Source organism: Poecilia reticulata, linkage group LG4 (genome assembly GCF_000633615.1).
Source record: "Poecilia reticulata strain Guanapo linkage group LG4, Guppy_female_1.0+MT, whole genome shotgun sequence".
In the NCBI taxonomy this organism is placed as follows: domain Eukaryota; kingdom Metazoa; phylum Chordata; class Actinopteri; order Cyprinodontiformes; family Poeciliidae; genus Poecilia; species Poecilia reticulata.
Window position 1 is genome coordinate 17,038,187 of NC_024334.1, and position 19,572 is coordinate 17,057,758.

The 19,572-nt window shown below is 40.7% G+C and overlaps 1 protein-coding gene and 1 long non-coding RNA gene across 8 annotated transcripts in view; one reads left to right on the forward strand and one right to left on the reverse strand.

The window, feature by feature from the left end:
- Positions 1-19,572, forward strand: part of lpp (LIM domain containing preferred translocation partner in lipoma) — a 187,048-nt gene that overhangs the window by 97,190 nt on the left and 70,286 nt on the right. For 6 of the 7 annotated variants that reach the window (XM_008407672.2, XM_008407670.2, XM_008407668.2 and 3 more), the window contains one exon: positions 17,157-17,744. In XM_008407672.2, the coding sequence (XP_008405894.1) occupies positions 17,157-17,744 (588 nt within the window). The remainder of the gene's footprint in view (positions 1-17,156; positions 17,745-19,572) is intronic. The other variant, XM_008407673.2, reaches the window with a different exon arrangement.
- Positions 1,751-19,572, reverse strand: part of LOC103463936 (uncharacterized) — a 23,182-nt gene continuing 5,360 nt past the window's right edge. Inside the window, exons 2-3 of the long non-coding RNA XR_533558.1 lie at positions 2,425-2,614; positions 1,751-2,324 (exon numbers count right to left, since the gene is read on the reverse strand). This is a non-coding gene — a long non-coding RNA (uncharacterized LOC103463936). The remainder of the gene's footprint in view (positions 2,325-2,424; positions 2,615-19,572) is intronic.

Here is a 19,572-nt window from a genome sequence, read left to right on the forward strand (position 1 = left end):
AAAAATCCAAGCATCGTTCCTGCAAACGTGCAGCAGTACTTCAAAGACATCAGAGGAAACTTTTGTTTGCCTTAGTCAGTATTCTTTGTGGCGTGATGGTGGGTAATGAAATGTTGTTATGTAATTCCCATTTGTTCTCTTGCCGTCTTCCATATTGGATGCTTTTTGTTTTGGGACACAGTTAAAGTTTTTTAGACATGATCCTGGAACGACCAACATTACGTTCATGTTCTCTTTGTGTGGCACGTCAGATCCAGTAGCAATTGAAATTTATTGAGTAGACCATTCTAACTCATGAATACACTTTGATCATCTGGCTGGATGTTTAGTATTGAGCGATAAATTGATTTTATTGACTAATTAAATTTGATGTTTTATGATGATTTAATCTTTTGGAATATCTGGATTTATTTTTATTTCTTTTTCACCAATGCACTCTTTAGGCCTCTGTAGATCAGAGTGATGTCAGACCCCCAGGGCCGACCTTCTTTTGTTTCACAGCTTGAATTTATTTATATTTTAGTTCAAGTCAACTCCCAGAAAGGACGACTGAAATAAATGCAAGCATTTGAAAATATTTTCTGTCACTTGTGATTTCTTTTTAAAAATAAATTGATGGTCACAAAAGGAAAGTTGATGACAAATTAAAGAAAAAGATACAACAAATATAACCAATTAATCAGAACAGCCTCCAAAGAAATTAAAGGTGAACTCAAGGTCAAGTAAAGTTTCCTGAGCCAAAGTGGGAAAGGAAATCATAAAAAAGCGAAACTGGAATATTGACAAGCCACAAGGCTTCTGGTAGAACTATTTTGGACAGATGAGACACAACTGGAGCTTTTTGGCAAGGCGCATCAACTCTATGTTCAGATGTTAAGACGAAGCATACCAAGAAAAGAACGCCGTCCCTGCTGTGAAACATTCAGGAGGCTGGGTCGAGTTCTGGCTCATGATGTCTTGAATATGTGCTGGGTGAAATCTCATAACTATCGAGGCGTTCTAGAGAATAATGTGCTGCCCAGTGTCTGAAAGCTTGGTGTCCGTTGCAGGTCAAGGGTCTTTCAGCAGGATGCTGACCCAAAACGGATAAAAACAGCCAAGAACAGCTAAGAGCGAAACATTGGACTATTCTGAACCGGCCTTTTGTGAGCCCTGATCTAAATCCTGTTAAACATCTAGAGAAGGAACCCATCAAACCTGAGACAACTGGAACGGTTAGTCCATGAGGAGTGGAGCAGAATGCATGTGGACGAGGATTGTGCAACAAAACATTAAAGCACAGGTATTGTCATTTTTGTCGAGGCTTGTTTCCTAATTTAAAAAATGTTTTTTAAAAATAATTTAGTTGAGCTACAATTCAAAAGCCGTGTCTGATTTTCATAGGTTAATTTTCAAAAATGTTTTATTTATTATTACTTTTGTCGGTTTCTAGTTATTTCAGTGACAATGGCAGGATTTGTTGGTGATTAAAAGAGAGATACCAACAATTTTCTACACGTCCTGTTCAAGCCTGTATCAATCAATCAATCAATCAATCAATCATATAAATTAAAATGCCCTATAATTTCCATTTGATTGATTTAGTTTTCCTTTTTTCTCACTTTCTACCAAAAACTGGATGACAAAAGTTTTCAGTCTGGTGCTTTGGTTTCAATTTGCTCTTATTTTGAAGGACAATAATTAATTTGATTAGTTGCTTCTGTTTTTTATGATGAATATTTAAAATATCTTCCAGTTCCAGTGTTAAATGTTCATTAGAATGTAAAGTTTATTGATCTGTGTGTTCTTGCGTTATTGTGTCATTACTGTTACATTGCTTGAAAATGGTCTCAAAACAACAATATTATTGTTTATCGCAATAACTTCTAGGACAATTTATTATCTCGCACAATTTGTTATTGTGACAGATGGTCCTCTTTTTATCGTTCGAGTCAGTCGGGTTTGGATTTCTCAGCGTTTAGGTGGATCCTCTCCGCTACCCTGCGCTTTCTCCTCTAACATCCCCTGCGTGCAGAAAACCCCCCTTTCTAATATGCCATTAATTCTCTTGTTTGGCCACATTGGGGAAATACAAGAGAGCATATTCATGTTAAATCCTTCAAGTACGCCGCTCTGCAGCCTGAGCCCGACCGGGCCCCCGCTCGCACGCCGCACAGGCCTGTCTGAGCGCATCACATCTGTTGTGGGGGAGTTAACAAGGAGGTCCAGATGAGTGTCAAAACAGCGCGCTCATCATGCTCCAGAGCCGCACCGCCGCTTCCGTCGAGGCGCACTGAACCTCCGACCGCCGCGCCCTCCAAGTCACTCCGACCTCTGGTGCATTTCTAGTAAACAAATGAATCAGCAAGAGATTCACAAGCAGCCCCAACGTGGGGAACTGTTTGTTTAAATTAAAGGAAACCGGAAGGTTTTCTTTTTTCTTACTTTGATCCACTGCAGCTGTGCGCCGTCTGATTCAGGGTGCATGTATGTGTTCAGACTCCCTTTCTTCATTGGCTCAGATTGATGGAGTCGGCCCACTCCCGGTTGCTCAGCAAACAGAGTTGCATTTTCAAACCCCCGCAGGAGGTAATTGTTGCTCTTGTTTCCTTCCACTCTTTCACACGGTTAAAACCTACAACAGATGGAGCAAATAAAAATGTCACCCCTTAATGCCAGGGATTTATTTTTATATCAAAGAAAGTACGTCAGGAATAAAAAAAAAAATCTTTAAGCGTGACGTGACTTCTTTTCTTTTCTTTTCCTTTTGGCTAAGATGAGGTGCCTAAGTAGCTCCCCACTCTATGACCACTTTGGTTACTGTTATCTCTACACATTAGGAAGGTGACATTTTATCCCAATTAAACTCCAGCGTGCCTCTTCCATTGAAGTAGCACCTCACCCTGATCTGATTCTGTCTGTTTTAATAACACTTAAGTCGAAATTTAAAAGCTCCCCCTGTCTGATTCATCCGCACTCTGTGAAACAATAATGTGTGGCGCGGTGAATAAAATATTGAAAACCCGGCCTTGCTAAATGACACAAACTTAGCTCCATGAAAAACTCCCTCCTCTTCCTCCCCCAGTTGGGTCTCTGTGTGTTTGTGCTCATCTGTGTGGAGTGTTTTATGCGAAATAGCGTCTTTCCTAATGGATTCAAAGAGGAAGAACTATTCAGCTGCAACTAGGCTGCCTTCTGGCAGTGCCAGAACTTATGGGAACAAAGACGTGCGACTCACTCGCCAGCCGTGGCTCCGCCTCAATTAAAAGCCACTCGGCTTCGTTTGGTTCCGTGTGGAAGACGTCTGCGCGCGTGTCGGCTCCGCCTGTGAGGACGGATGGAGCTGAGGATTACTGGGATTCCATTTAGGAAAATGGCTCGCGCTCCTCTGACGTGAACTTAAGTTCTCGCGTTCAATATTTAAAGCTCGTGAAACCCTCCCCGCTCGCACACAGTGAATAATATCGCTATGGTGGCTACATTAAGAGCCGAGAGTCAGCTAATGGTTGAGAGCGCTCTAGATTGGGCAAAGATGAGATTGGAAGAAAAGACCAAACATCGCCAGCGACATAAACTCCAGTTTTAGGTCACTTTCAGGTCACACGCGTTTACGATCGGATATTTTCTTTTTTTTTTTTAATTTTGCTTCATTAAGATTTTAGTTCCATGTATTTATAACTTCTAATAAAGCCTAATGTCTGTTTTTAAAACTTTAAACAGCAGGAAAACCTTTTCTTTGCTCATATACATGTGTTTTCAAATAAATATAGGAAAAGTCTGTTTTTATTTTCATTGAGTTTTTTTCATTGGCAGAACTAGGACTGAGGTGTAGCTCAGATGTAGGTTTTCATATTAAAAACTTGTGCCAATAACCTGTCATGCTATGGTTGCTCTGATTGCTTTACCTCCCAGATGGGCTCTGGGAACATCTGGAGACATTACTGTGAACTCCCTGCATAGCAGCTACTGAGTGTAGGTTGTATTTAGCAATGCTGGACCTGAGAACTGCGTTTCTAGGGGGATATTTGTCTTCCAAGTTGTTACAATTGGTTCTTAGAAAAAGAAAACTCCACCATGATAACTTCTCCATAATGCCCAAACATTTTTGGCAGTTCTGGCTTCCTGCATGCCGTGTCGATGCGACCTACTGCAGCAGCAGCGAACTGGTCCGCGCTCCACACACACGGTCCTACTCGCAACGCGCTTCGTTTTGGTGCAAGACATCAGCCGGCCTCGAGTCTGAGGGAACTCACAGGTCACTGCTGTAGAAAGCCAAGTCAAGTCTTGCGTCTCTTGTGATTTTTATCAAGCCGCACCTTTTCAAGACGCCCTACTCCATAAAGCATCAAACGCAAGAGTCTCGTCAAGCGCTTTGTATTGGACCCAAATGGCCCAACATCTGCTTAGTAACTAGTCATGTGCACGCAGAAGGGGCCGGGCATTGTTGAAGCCCGCAGACAGTTCGGCTGAAACCGAGTGCTTGAAAGGCTGCTGAGATGGATCCTATCACATTAGTGCCTCGAGGAAGCCCCTCTTCACATTGTGCCAGTCAAGCCATGCCGTGACACTCTGTCGCTCAGCAGACCGAGCATCGCAGCTGGCACCCTCTGTCACAACATGGTAGGAATGATAGGCCCCTCTCTGCATGCCCCTGAATCTCCCACTGATCACACACTATGCAAACCCATCCCTGGAGACGCAGATACGACTTGATGTTTTCTTTAGATCAAGTTAGAGGACAGCATGCATGACCATCACAATTCTCCTCAATGTTTTCTGTCATGTTTATATTCTCTTAATGTACTCTTTAGGGCATAAAGGTAAAGGAGGAGTCACTCAAGTTTGGCTTTAAGTCACTTTTAGCTCTTTTTTGGGGGGAGATATAAACAAAAATTAGAAAATATATGATAATTTGTGTAATCTTCAAATACAAATTATTTAGGCCTAAAATCATAAAAACAACGTCTATAGGCGTTGTAGGTTTCATGTTAGCAGGTTTCATACTTACATTCCAGAGTTAGACGTAGCATCTTTCTTTTCCATCAGCTGGAGAAAATGTGAGATGAGCTGCTTTAAGCAACACAACAAACTTTTGACGTTCCCTGCATAATTCTTAAGTGGCTCTGACCTACATGTTCATCAGTGTAGAAAATTAAATCCCTCTGGAAGGAAGCAGCGCTTCGTTTGTTTTTGGCTGAAGCACAGAGGTGACTGAGGGAATAATAATGAGTGGAGGCACTTTTTGGAGTTCCTGGAAAGCTTTGCTGTTTTTTTTTTTCTGTCAGTCTCCATGTTGACGATGATCTGTGCTTTTAAGTCCCTGAGAGAGGCTGTACCACAAACTACTTTTTGGAGTTTATCATCAATTATTCCATCACGTCCATGTTATTGTGTATGATGTTGACGACATGCGTTGCATGTTGGTTGGCATCTGGGTCAACTTTGGAAAATAAAACTTTGAAAAACAGCCCTGTGGTCTTGGTGGAAGTTTTACAGCCAATCCAAATGTCAAAGTGAGTGCAGGTTTTGTGTGGCCTCTTTGAGCCGGCTGAGTTCGCTCTTATTCAATGGTTTGATGGCGCAAACAGTAATTTAACCAATAACATGTCAGGAAGTCAATGCATTTAAGCTTCTACCGGTGATGAAGTTCAGACTAAACCTAAGAGTTGGGATAAGAGACGACTTAGGTGACTTTAAACATGGATTTTGGATTTTCACCATTTGGATTTACAGAAAATGGTACCAAACAGAGAAAGTAGCAATAGAATGGTAGTTTTATGAACAAAAATGCCTGGCAGAGGTCCGAGTAGAATGGACAGTCAGGTTGAGATGATAGAACAGCAGCAGTAGCCCAAGAAGCCACTTGTTGTAGCCAAGATGTGCCGAAAATCATATCTAGATTCCCAACCTTTTGAACTACAGCAGATGATGACCACACAGAGTCTTGGCTAACTCTTAGGCAACTCCTCTTAGCTAATAATGGTTAATTAAATGCTTTAGTTTTGATTAGTCATAGATATTAACATGTTAAAATAATGTTTTTTTTTGTTGTTGTGGATATACAAAGGTTCCAGACAGAACCTTTGTAAAATATTCACGTTTCAAGTATGAGCGTAAATCTGACGCACAAAATAACATTCACTAACAACAGCGACAATCAACGCCGCTTCTCTCGGCCCACCGGGGGTTAATTTTTGACGCTGGAACAGACTATTGTGTTCCAGTTGTGCTAAAAGGAGTTAGCCTATCAGTGAAGCTATTCACTATTCAGCTATTCAAGCTATTCGACGTTTTAATGATGTAATGTTTTTTTTTTTTTTTTTTTATCTCTCTTTCTCACTGATTATTTCTGTTTTTATTTTAATTATGTAAAGCACTTTGAAATGCCTTGCTGCTGAAATGTGCTATACAAATAAAATTTGATTGATTGATTGATTGATTCAAGGCTTAAATAGCGTCTCAATGCTAAACATGTTGCAGCAGCACAAACGTCCTCAACGCTAATGTCAGGGTCCACATTTCTAAAGATGTTTTTTTTTCAAAGAAGTTTCTGAAACACCGGAAAGCTGAATGGAAATTTCACTTTGCACCAATTTGATGGTTCAATAACCTAAATAACAGATTTAAAACAACTCTTTGTTGTTGAGATCATATGTCTATTTATTCAGTAGTATAGCAGCAAAAAAGGTTTTTGAATCATAAATGTTGCTTATTTTGTTTTCAATTAAAATGCAGTTTATTACAGACCCTGCAATTAACTCCATTAAAACGTTTACAGAGTCTACAGTTCACACAGACGATAACAAATTAGAAAATGTTGCCCGGTCAGATGAGTCTTAAGTTTTGTAACATTAAGACAGACGAGTCAGAATTTAGTGTGAACAGAAAAGCCTGGATTTCTCCTGTATTTACAGGTAAGGCTGATTGAGGCGTCAAATATTTTATACTGTTAAGACATTTTATAATCATTTATTATTTTTGTTAACTTTAGAAGCTTTGTTTTTAGTTTCATGAGTAGTTTGATAAAGCGTTTGTGTGTCTGTGATGTATTAAATAATTGCTGTCAGAAGCTATAAAGCTGCTTATTGTCGTTTTTGTGATGAAACATGCTATATTAAATTATATTATCTTATTTTTGGTTTAGTAATTTTTACTTTTATGGTAATCATGTATAAATCTTGTGAACTCAAGAAGCATTTTTCTTGTTTTGTGAGTATTTAGACAAAACGTTTCTGCTCGTCGGCTTGTTGGTTGTTTGCCTCGGTTGTGTATTTGGTAATGGCCGTCAAACTAAAGGCAGAAGCAAGAAACTTGGATATCATTTTCCTTTTCAGAACTATATGAAAATACTGATATTTGGCAGTTTATTATTATTATTGCTTAAACTGTTCAGTCTGGTGGTCATTTTTTTGGCACACTTTGGACCAAATTAGCATCTTAAAACTGCCACAATGCTCATCCTACTTCAAGCAGGGCCAATACAGGATGACGCAAAAAAGCAGATCATCTCAAACTGGCACCTTGAACAAAACGCCAAGTTCAATTTTCTCCACTGGTCTCACTAACTAGCTAGATTGGTTGTTCTGGTAGAAGGTGAAGGCGAAAGGTCGTTGTTTACACTCTGTTTGGGCCTGTGGCTCTGGTACTGGATGTCTTTTTCTCACTACAACCTAACCATGGTTTTTATTTGTTTATTTTCCTAAGCTGCAAGTGTTTAATTGGTTTGTTGGTGCCTGAAGCAGAGATGCAACCATAGCGCCGGTGGCATCTATTTACCAATCCAGCAGCAGGTTCTGAGTTTTGACAGGAGCAGCCAACTGTGGGGGAGACGAGCGTGCCCGCAGGCGCTCGGTTTTGTAATCTCACTGTTTGTTAGTGGGAAGGAAAGAAAGAAAAAAATAAATAAATCCATCATCCTTTTGTCTTTCATTTATGGCGGCGAAGCGACGATAAATTGAACTTGATCCAGGAAGTCGTGTCAGTCAATGCAACCTGCCTTCTTACATCAGAAAGTCCTGGAAACGGCGCTGTGAGGTCTGAAATCAACTACTGCTGTCGCTGCACATCATCCGCCCCTACGGTAACGCGCGGGAGCTAACACGCAAAACAGCCGTGGCTCCTGGTGCAACAGTCACCATTTCAGGGATTGATGACACGGACACTGTAAGCGGCTGACGTCTTTTTTTTTTTTTCCTTTTCTTTCCCCTCCGAGTGTACGGCGTTTCGCCTCCCGCAGCGGGATGGGAGGGGGGTCACGAGTGCATGAAAGCTCATTAGGGATGAGTCAGGGCCGTGTGGTGAGAGACTGGCCTGCAGTTCTGCAGGAGGTGAGTGAAACAATTAGTTTCTGCGGTGGGAGCGCGGCTAAAACACACATACCCTTCTTTTGTACAGATAGCCTGCGGAAGTGTCATGATTGGTGACTCTCATCGACTTTTTTTTTTTTTTTTCCCCTCTCTCCGCGCGGTAGCCCTGAAAATAATTTTTTGAGTTGCATCAGTGAGTAATACGCCCTACTTTGTATGATGTTGTTACATCATCCCAGAAATCTTGCATACCGTTTCCCCTAGAATCCAGCTTTTTTTAAAAAAAGATTATATAACTGGAAATTTAAAACATAAACTTCATGTTCAACCACATCATCTCCTGACCTGTATTTGAGGTAGAAAAAAAAACAAGGAATCTGCGTGTCGGATGTTATTATGTCTGTCTGCCGAGTGGAGTCAGAGGACAGGATGTGCTGCTCAATTATCTGTTTATTGTGACAGCTCTAATATTTTGACCTGTCTTTCTTGCGCAGACTGGTTGCTTCACAACGCTTTAAACATTTATAGCTGAATGTTCTTTTGGTTTCTAGAAAATAATAACATAAGATGAAGTTTAATTTTCAAAGAGTATTTTCTTGTTTAGAGAAAAGATGAGAATAACCGATTGCCTGGACGTGGATGTAAATGCTGTCTCACTTATTTCGTTTTTGTCTTAAACTTATGAACAATAAATATGATGTCATTCTGATATTTATGTAATAATCTTTAATTGCAAATTGATAATGATTTTGGCATCTGTTTTTTTAATTGAGTACAATGTATTCTTTTAAGCATTTAGTGTGCGAAATCAGCTGATGTTTTTGTTGTCATACCTAAGTGCTACTATCAGGGTTGCACTATCAACAACACTCTTCAGCGTGGAAACCGTTACTGAGCGAAGTCTCAAAGCTAACTAGTTTTAGTTAGTTTTAGTCATGTGTTTGGAATCGCACGAAAGCCCAGAGATGTTTCATGTTAAATATGAAACTTCTTTCTACGCGTCTACCGTTCAGCTTGGCTGCGAGACAGCAAGAGAGAGCAGAATTTAAAGCAGGTGACGTATAACGTAACATATAAAGTATGACAAAGTTTTATTTGTTTTGTCTGTTTATTTTAACCATATTTTTTCGAAGCATACTTGATTCTGAAATGTTCTGGAAATTAAGAATGAAGGTGATGATCTACTGGGAATTCACACAGAGACTGATGTTTTTGCAGTGCTAACAATGCTAACTGGGCTAATTACCAAGAGAAGATGTTATTTTCCTAGTTTAAAATGTGCACTGTTGCTTTTACTCTTAATACAACTAATACATGGAAAACTGATTTCAGTGATAACGCCTTATATTATTTAAATTCCAATTGGCTTAAATCTGTATTGGCTGGTCAAAGATGTGCAAAAATCAGGGATTGGAAATCGACCACAAACTCTTGACTGGTTTATCTCTAAAAGCCATATTTCTTACACTGTAAAACATAATGGAGAAAATGTATCCTGCAATTATATCCTATTATATCAGGGGAAAATTAGTTGAAAATGTTATCATTTTAAGAAAGTGCTACAGGAATTTATTTTACTTGGTCAAAACAAAAACATTATCTGTATTGACACAGCTCATACTTTAATTTGTTTCTGGAAGGAAGGAGTCAAAACTAGTTTTTGAACAAACGAGTCCCAGTCTGTTTTTCTTACGTGTTCCCGTTCAAATCCAGTAACGGCTGCTGCGCGTAATTTTCCTGTCAGATGCCATTAAGTTTGAACAAGAGCAGTCATTAGATTAGATGAAGAGAGTGGTGCCACTCAAACCTCAGCTGGGAATGAAAACATGACTAAAAGACAGCACTTATGCTTGTTTCATGTTTCCAGCGTGACAAATGTGAGTCTCTGCGTTGCTCTGGCACAGGAACAAAAAATATCACCCAGGACACATGTTAAAGGCAGACAAATCTGCTGCAATCTGTGAGACAGATCATGTAGGAATAGCATTAAAATAAATGTACCTTTTTATTGAAGTACCAACATTTTACACAGAGAAAACCCAACCTTTATGTTGAATAAATCTATTCGGAGAGAAAAAAAACTCCAGGTTAAGGAGTTATTGTTTTCAATTGTATCACTACGGGGATTTATTGTGTTACCAATAAGTGCAACTGAGACACGCTTATGTTTTTTAAGTTAATCAGAGTTTAATCAGAGTTCTTTTACTTTTTGTTTCCCTGGATTATAGATAAGACAGACACCCATTTCCTGAGGATTTGTTTGAATTTTCCCATCAAATACACTAATCTGGATGTTGAAGGAGGTAAAAAGAGAAACCGCCCTAGAAATTGAGTAGAGTGACATCTTTGGGCCATCAAGGCCTCATAGCAACCAGTAGACAACATCTACATGTCAAGCTGTTAAAATGGAGTGATTCCAAGACAAAAACCCTGCTGTCCTACCATCACAAATGTAAACATGTCAAGTTTTTCCACACATTAAATGGATAGGATTATGTGAAATTGACTTTTTTGAGCTTTACATCATGTTCATCATGTACATCATGTACATAATCTTATTCCCTCATAAATACACACCTGGAGTTTTGCCTTGATTCTTTCGTTCAGCTGTAGAAGATATCTGTTAGGACCGAACATCACCTTTTAAGCTGCAGTTTTCAAGTTTCCAAACTTCTGCCTCACAGAGCAGCCATCCTACCATAACTACCCCAGTTAGCTCCTTCAGACTAGCCAGCAGCAATTAACAAAACACCTGGTGGAACTGCACTTATGCTGAACTGATTATAGGAACTACAACTCAGTAACTCTGTGCCTGGAAAACATGTAATCCTGCCCCTTTAACTTGAACCACATGCTTTGGTCCTGCAGATTTTGAATGAAGCAACACATGACCGTGTAAAAAAGTGCTGCCAACAGATTGGTACAATCTGTATTGCTCTTATTCATAGAGCTTATTTTCCATTTACTGTTTAAAGAATGTACTTACTTTTTCCTTTGCACATATTTTTTAGAATTCCTATTGCAAATCAGAACAAAGTGAATGTGTTCAATACTAATATCAAGGTCGTATGGAGTTGTTATTGCAGCAAAAACACGCATTAGTAGTGCAATGGGCAGCAGTGCTCATGCCTTTGAGAACTGTAGTATTTTGGTAAAAATTCATTTCTGTTGACTGATTGAATATGCGCTCTGATTCATGAACGTGCGTGGAAACGTTTGAGGGTGTCACTTAATAGTAGCTGAACCACATCAGATATGCAGACAAGTTCTCTGTAAAACGGGAAAAAAAATCACTATCAGCAATTAAAGAGATAGTAGAAAACAGCTGCGGGTCTCGTGACATTTCCCAACACAATGTTTAATCATCTTTTAATTGGCTTTATCTGGAACTATTTTAGGCAGAGGACCGATACACCCGTGTTTCGTGATCGTGTTGCGGCTCGGGGCTCATTCACAATGTGGCTTTCGCTCATCGAGAAGATCGGTCCGACCACGGACAGGCGATAAGGGAGCGCCTCGGCGCCGACTGTGAACTCCTCCACGGCCGTCGTCGTAAGTGCTGAAACGGGCAGATGCAAATGGACGGCAGAGGCGGCAATCGACAGCAGCTGAATGAGAATCAGGAGAAAGCTCACAGAGATTAATATCCAAGGCCTCAGATGAGTCTGAAAAGATGCCACCAGAACTTCTTCTACTTTAGGGGTTTTTCCCGAGCTCGCTGGATAAAAAAAGAAAAAGACAAAGAGGGGGGGGGGGAAAAGAAAAAAGAAAAAAAATCCTTCACCCGTGTGGTTTGAAGTGCAAAGTTAACAGTTTTACTCAGCCCCCCTTCAAGGCTTGTATAGTCTCTCCTAATCTTTTTTAATGTGTCGAAAGGCTTTCTTGAGGATCTCTGTGAAATTTCACACTTAAGTTGTTTGCTAAGTCAGTTTGAATTATGGTATGGAGTGAGGGTTAACTTTTATGAAGGTGTTGGAAAAAACTTTTGGGAAATTAATGTGTGTGTGTGTAGCTGGAGAAACAGCAGGGAGTCACACCGATGCTGCACATATGCTGAACCTGCCACTAATATACAGAAGCTGCATCAAAACAGACCTTTCACCCTTAAGTGCAAATGTAATGGGATTTTGTTATTGTTTTATTCAAATCAAATTCAGGTAAACAGTGTAAATAAAAGAAAGTAGAGTGAGTTTTGTTTCAGTAGCAGCAGCTGCAAAAAACAAAACGATTTTAAATGCAATCTGTAAAGCTGTAACATATTTTGTTATAAAACCGATTCTTGATGTATTATTGAGTAAATATGTAATTTCAGGATTGGTTTAACAGTCTGATGAAGGGAGGACAGAGTGTTTATAAAAGAATATAATGCAGGATTTCTACAAAAGGCATTGATATTTGCTTCTAGCAACAGCAGCACAAAATGTCTCTTTCCATGTAGATACAGAAACGTTACATTGGAATCATGTTGGTAATATTTTGTGGTTTAAATTAACAATTGTGGTGCAATTGACAAACCTTCAATGAAAACTCACTCTTCAAGGTATTTTGTTATATACTTTTAACTGAAGTACACAGGTATAACACTCGTACATGATTTCATATTTGGAATTTTTATTTTTTTTTAATATTAATTTCACATTTAAACGCACAAAATTACCGAAGCAGTGGCACCTGTTAGGTGTCAGTGAGCAAGGTTATTAAACCCCTGAACCACATTAGGAGGTAGTAACCATGAAGCAGTGATGAGATCGTGGAGCGACCGTGACGTTGAGACATGATAAAAAACGAAGATGTCTGCAGAAGCTGCAGGAGTCCATTTTGAGCATAGAGACCAGAGGCACAGCAGGATCTTCCAAAGTCTGTCTGATCAGAGAAATATGTTACTCAGAATCTGATGTGGATAAGAACATGAACAGAATGGGGCTCTATAACTCTGCTGGACGAGGTTCATAACATAGGCTCAGCACCTTCTGTAATTTTCCCAAGTCTTACTGTCTTGACCCAAAGAAGGCGGCGTTGCTCTCTGTCCAGTTATTTCCAACGGAACTTGTGTGATGAGGTGGGAACCAGTTTCCCTCCAACTGGCAAAATTCTGAACTCACACACGCAAGCGCGCGACACGACATAAGGAAGTTGAAAAATGTTCAACTTTCGATGCGTCGCCATCGTATCCAGGGTGTTGGGTTCACTCCAAATGGCGGAAAACCTTCGCTGCTCGCCGTCGCCCATCACTCCCATGTGCAATGTGTCGAACCCATTGCACATCATATATTGATTTCTGCAAGTTATGAGCAATGCCCCTTTGGTTCTGTAATCACAACATGACGCTGTAAGAGTGCACACCGCCGTGATCTTGATGAATCACCTTTTATGACGTGAAAGGACAGTGTGGTGGGTTCGTGAGTGCTTGTTTATTGCAGAACCGTTTATCAGAAAGGGGCTGTAGACTCTCCCAAACGCTTGCTGCGGTATCAGACACAGGCATGTCAGCAGTGGATCTTTGAATCCCCATAAGTTGCGAGGCGGGACCTCGACTGGTCGGATTTGCTTGTCCGTGTTATTCCGGACTTTCGACCAAGTCAGTCCCTCAAACCACTGCTGATTACACAAACCATGTGCTCTTTTTGCTAATGTCGTAATGATACTCTACTGCATCGCATAATAATCGACATCTATTCTCTCTGACTCACTACTTATCTTGTTTAGGCCTGATACCATCTCTCTTTGATCTCACTGAAGCTGACCAGTCCAAGACAAACTGTAGAATCAGTTCATTTGGCAACATTTTCCACTACAGAGATATTTTCTGCTCCGATATTAAAACATTTGATTAATTTCATCCCCCCCCGATCCTCCTCGCTTCCCTCCCCACTCCTCCCCCAGAAAAGGATGAATCTATTTTCTTAATGTAATTTGTGGAAAACCCACCATGACAGCGTAATCGTTTTGAGGGGGCCGATTTGCATTGCCTGCTCCGTGCAAACTAAATGCTACTGTAGGTTCTAAGGCCTCAAAGATAAATGAATAATCTCAAGTATTTAAAAGCCATGAAACATTTAAATTAAGTAATATCTCTTCCTAAAGGGCATAGTGGAGCCGTTTCCATATATATGCAGACAGACACACTTTTTAAATAAACATCAGCGCTAATCAGTGAGGCAGAAATCAGAGCGAGAACGCAAAAAATAAATAAATAAAAAATGTTCTGGGGCTTTTTTCCATCGGTTCCTTTGGGGCTTCCCTCTGACTTAGATTAGATAGGATTTACACAAAGTTGATGTGTTTTACCAAAACTTGGAATTTTCTTTATCCCTGTGCATGAAGAGGATAACAGAGTGATGTGCGTTTTCACTGATTTTCTTTTTTTTTTTTTTGTCAGCTAGAGGAAAACCTCCCTATTTTTGACTTGTCTGCACAGCTTTGATCACCTTTGAGGGGGAAAGCAATTGCCCCATTTTGGAAGACGAGGCTACAAGTGTTCTTTTTTTTTTCTTGTTCTTGTGGTGCTGCAAATTTACTAATTGACTCAGAGTTTTGGCTTCAGGCGGTAACCTAATAAGGCCATCCAAGGTTAATGATAGACCTTTTTTAGAATGGTTGAACGTCTGACACCAATATGCGGCGCTGGTGAAAAAAACGCCGTTGGAGAGAGAGACTCGCCGTACGAGCCTCTGACATCTCAGTGAAGCTCCCTGCTGCATGCCCGCGTTATTTTTTTTTTTTAGCTGCAATATTTTGTTGGGACACTAGATCGAAATGCTGCAGTCATTCAGGATCTCAGCAGAGGCTTGCTGCTTTACTGCCATCTCTTCCCAGGAACACCAGCGCCACAAATTTCAGTGATTTAACAGCTCCAGCTTACAAGCAGCTGGTGTCAGCAGAAGTGTCGTTTGCCACTGCCAGTCGGCTGTCATAGTATCCTTTGCCAAGCAATTTTTTTCCCCCTCCTATCTCCACTCTCGCTTTATTATCCATAGATTATAGGGAGTCATGGAGGGGGTAGTTTTTCCGCTGTCCAGGAAGCCTCAACAGCACAAAGCGTCCAAATGAATCATAAAGTACAGTGGCTCGCAAAAGGATTCAAACTTGTTAAACTTTTCTCTTTTTTTTTTTTTAAGATGTGATTTTGTACATTACAGCACAACATGGTGGACAATTGTGAAGTGAGAGGAAATCGATTTGTAGTTTTTAACATTTCTAACAGGGTGTGCTTACAAACTTAAAAAGTTTTAAATTCAGGCATCTAAAATCAAGGCCTTAAAATGTCTCAAGCTATTTTAAAAAATGTAAGTTGACCTCAAATACAGTAATCACAGCGGTTACATGGCAGGACTAGTTAACCATCTTTAATTATTATTATTAAATAATTTAAATAACGCCTTCTTCACTTCCTGAAGAAGGCAACAGGAAGTGGTAGGAGGATGAAGGCTGCTTTTTTTTGTGACTAAACGCGATAAGTCAAGCGTCACGCGTTTGAAATTGCTGAGTTAGTGGAAACACAGCAATTTCAAAATACTAACAAATGTATTAATACGAGAATAAATATTTGAAATATTGACGAAGTCTTGCTTACATTTGTAATAAAAACGTAGCTAAGTGCAAATTTATTGCCGGTCGGCTGGACGATGTTCGCTTTCGCCACTGGCTCACTTCTGTTGCTAACCCGTATGATGCTACGTGTTGTTTGGAATAAAGCTTGGCACTATGGGGGTTAACACTGTAGAAAGGCATATGCAGCATTAAAAGCACAAAGCTGCTGCCAAGAGCCACAAAACAGACCCAAGAATGTCACAGTTTTTGATGCAGAAGCTTTCCAGAAAACGTTCGACGTTGCTACTGCTAGCACTGATCAGAGCAGCATTTGGTGAGACACAAACTCTGCAGTCTGAGGTTTTGTGGATTTTAAACGCCGTGATAGCACTTGTCCTACCTATTGATGGATTTTATTTCAACAAAGTTGCTACTAGGAGGGTAGTACAGCTGAGAAGGACGAGAAAAAAAAAACATGGAACCACAAATGCAGCTACGATGACAAATGGGGGGAAAAGTTTCAAAGGAACGGTAATTAAAGTACTGATTCTTCCTCAATAGCTTTCCATTCTTTAAAAAAAAAAAAAAATCTTTTTGTATTTTTGTTGCGATACCAGTCTTATAGTTCATTCATAATGATCTTAAAATGGCAACCTGTAGAAATCCTGTAACACAAACAAATCAGAACTGATGAGATGCTAATCTTTTGCAGTCTTATGAGGAAAATCACTATTAAACAAGCCGTAATCTGTATTAAATGGTGAATTACCTTCAAATGAGCAAACTTTCAGACATCATCTCCTAATGACAACTTTAAAGCACTTACTGTTTTTGCAGTCTCTTCGTCTTCCACCAATCATGCTATTTTTTTACTTTGAGACAGTGAAAAGTTTAGTTTTCCACACCAGCATATCCTTTTATACGCTTCTCAACAGTCTAATGTCAAATCTCATGGTTCATGTTTTTTGTGCTGTATGCCGGTTGTATGGCAGCTGTGGGTGGACATTTTTATTATAGTCTGTGATGAATCCTCAACAGGAAGCCGGCTAACAGGAAGCATAACTCGTGTGTGACATTACAACTTTGTTGTGGTGCAAGTTTTTGTTTCTCTAACATAAAATCTCTCTCGTTGAACACCGCCAGTCACCCAGGTCATGGTAACCCTAAGTGCTGACACAGAAGCTCATTGGAATAGAAAGCTGTGAATACTCCAGCTCTCTCCTCCAGCACTTAGAATCTGAAAGCAAGAAGGGCCAAGGTTAAGAGTTTTCTACGGAAATGTCTTGAAAGCGAGTCACTTTGTTCTGAGTTTTGAATCGAGCCTTTTCTCCTGTTTTTCAGAACTCCGGCTCCTCGGCCGGCTCTACCCCCAACGCTCCGGTGACGGGTTACAAGCGCATGGTCATCCCCAATCAGCCGCCTCTGACCGCCACCAAGAAGACGATGCCCAAACCCCAACCTCAAGGGGGCGTCTCGTCTGTGCCACCTCCCTCCGTCAGCCCTGTTGCCAGGCCTCCAGGCAACATGGCTCCTCAACCCGTCCCGGCCTCCTACACCACAGCGTCAACCCCGAGCCAGCCCACCTTCAACGTCCAGGTGAGGTCGGCCCAGCCCGGCCCCCAGCACCAAGCCCCGGTCGGCCACCATTACGGCCAGCAGCCGATCCGTGGCCCCGCTCAGGTGCAGTACATGCCCGCGCAGCCCAGAGGTCCCGACTTTGCGTATGGGCCACCGCAACCCGGGTTCTCCCCCATGGCATATCAGGAGCAGCAGTACCCTGGGGGGCCGCAGCTGGGCGGAGTTAGCTCCAGGAGGGCTGACCCGGTCCCTGCCCAGGCGTACCAGCCGCCAGGCCCAAGAAAAACCTACATCACAGATGTTCCCCCGAGCTTGGCTCCGTACACCGTCGGACCAGATGTTCAGCCAAAGGTAAGATGCTCACTGAGCTCCAGCACAAACCTGACTTTATTACGATCATAACTTAGGCTTATGTAGCGTCTTTAAGATGTTACTGAACAGATTCAAAACACTTTTGTGTCAGTCAATCACGTATATTTGCATAAAGCACATTAAAGCAACATAAAAGTTCAAAGTGTTTTACATCATAAAGTCACAAAAAAGGTTATAAAAACAACATACAGTCACCAACCGAGAAACTGGTTTGTTTGATCTTTGTTTTTTGTTCTGTCTTTCTCTTTCTTGCTTGCTTACTTACTCATTCTTTCTTTCTGTCTTTCTTTCTCTCTCGCTCCACTATTCTTTCTGTCTTTCTTTTGCTTGCTTGCTTTCTTGCTCTCTTTCTCCGTCTGTTTCTCTTTTGTCCGCTTTTATTTTTCCAGTACTCTCTGCAGTATGCAAAAAAAAAAAAAAGACTTTAAAAATGATAAAAATAACAGAACTTGGTAGATGTCCCTCTTCCAGATGAAAAGCTGTCCTCCAACTGGCTTTCAGTAAACAATTTAAAAAACAGATTCCGTTTTTTGACTATAGAAATAAAGAGGCGTGTCATTTGGGCAGAAATATTACAAAACAATAGATCGTGTTTGGGACTTTTTTTTTGTAATAGAACAGAACTTAATGGAGCGGAATAATAAAAACCCTGTCCTGTTGCTCAGAACGGAGCGGCGGATGCCACTGAGACATCTATTCACATCTCAACATGCCCAGCCTTCGCCGATCTCTGGAAAGTAGAGGGCCCTTGAGTTTTCTTTAATTCAAGGATTTTATGCTGGTTCAAAAATCCAAACTGGGCCTCTCAGCCTCGGGGAATAGCTCATCAAGGACTGCGCTTTACCAAATACAAATTAGCTTCAGCATTGCAGCAAGTACATTAAAAATAACTCTAATTATATTTGTTCAAAACAAAGAGTCTACATTTTGCTGGAAAAGCTGGCGTTGGTCCCAGTATGATGCATTATTTAAAACAAAACAAAACCAAAAAAAAAGGAAAACAAAAGGTGGCGTTTAATAGATTTGTAGGAGTCTCTTTGATTTCAGATAAAAGCAATTTGCTAATTTTGCAGACATAGCTTCTGCTCTTTATGTATATATTTGTCTTGCTTTCCCAAGGATGCAGCGCAGCAAGGTAACGCTCCATCGCCAACTCCAACTCCCCCCACCTTCTCTGCTTTATTTGCATTCTTTTAAAAATGTCTGGAAACCCAAAATTCAACACACGAAACCGTTTGCACTGTGGAGTCAACGCCATCTTCAGACTATGTCCTCTGATCTGTCGCTGAAAAACTAAGCCGAGATCTTCCGGAAGGCTGATTAGAAAGAAAGCCGACTTCACGATCATCGCTCTGCTCGACCCGATGTTGTGACATGTTCATTACCTTCTACAAACGCCGCTTAATCTGCTCGAAAAGCTCGCTCTTCTGTTAATTTGTTGTGGAAATGAGCCAAAAATACAGTCAATTAAGAGGAACTATTTAGCATTTGTCACGATAATCATAAAAAAATTGACCTCCCCCTCTCTTCACGCGAACGGCGGTTTTTTACGTAACAGCCGCAGCTCTGTCAGCCGGGGGATCTGTGACTGTGATTGAAGACTTCATTAAAAGGATCATTTTGCATAATTAGGGGTATTCATAGAAGGTCAGTTTCATTAGAAGTCCAAGATAAACGGCTCGCATTGGAGCCCCATAATCTTTGCACTTTGCTTCACCCGTCGTCGCCCTGAATCGAAGCCTCCACCAAGGTGTGTGCGTGTGTGTGTGTGTGTGTGTGTGTGTGTGTGTGTGTGTGTGTGTGCGTG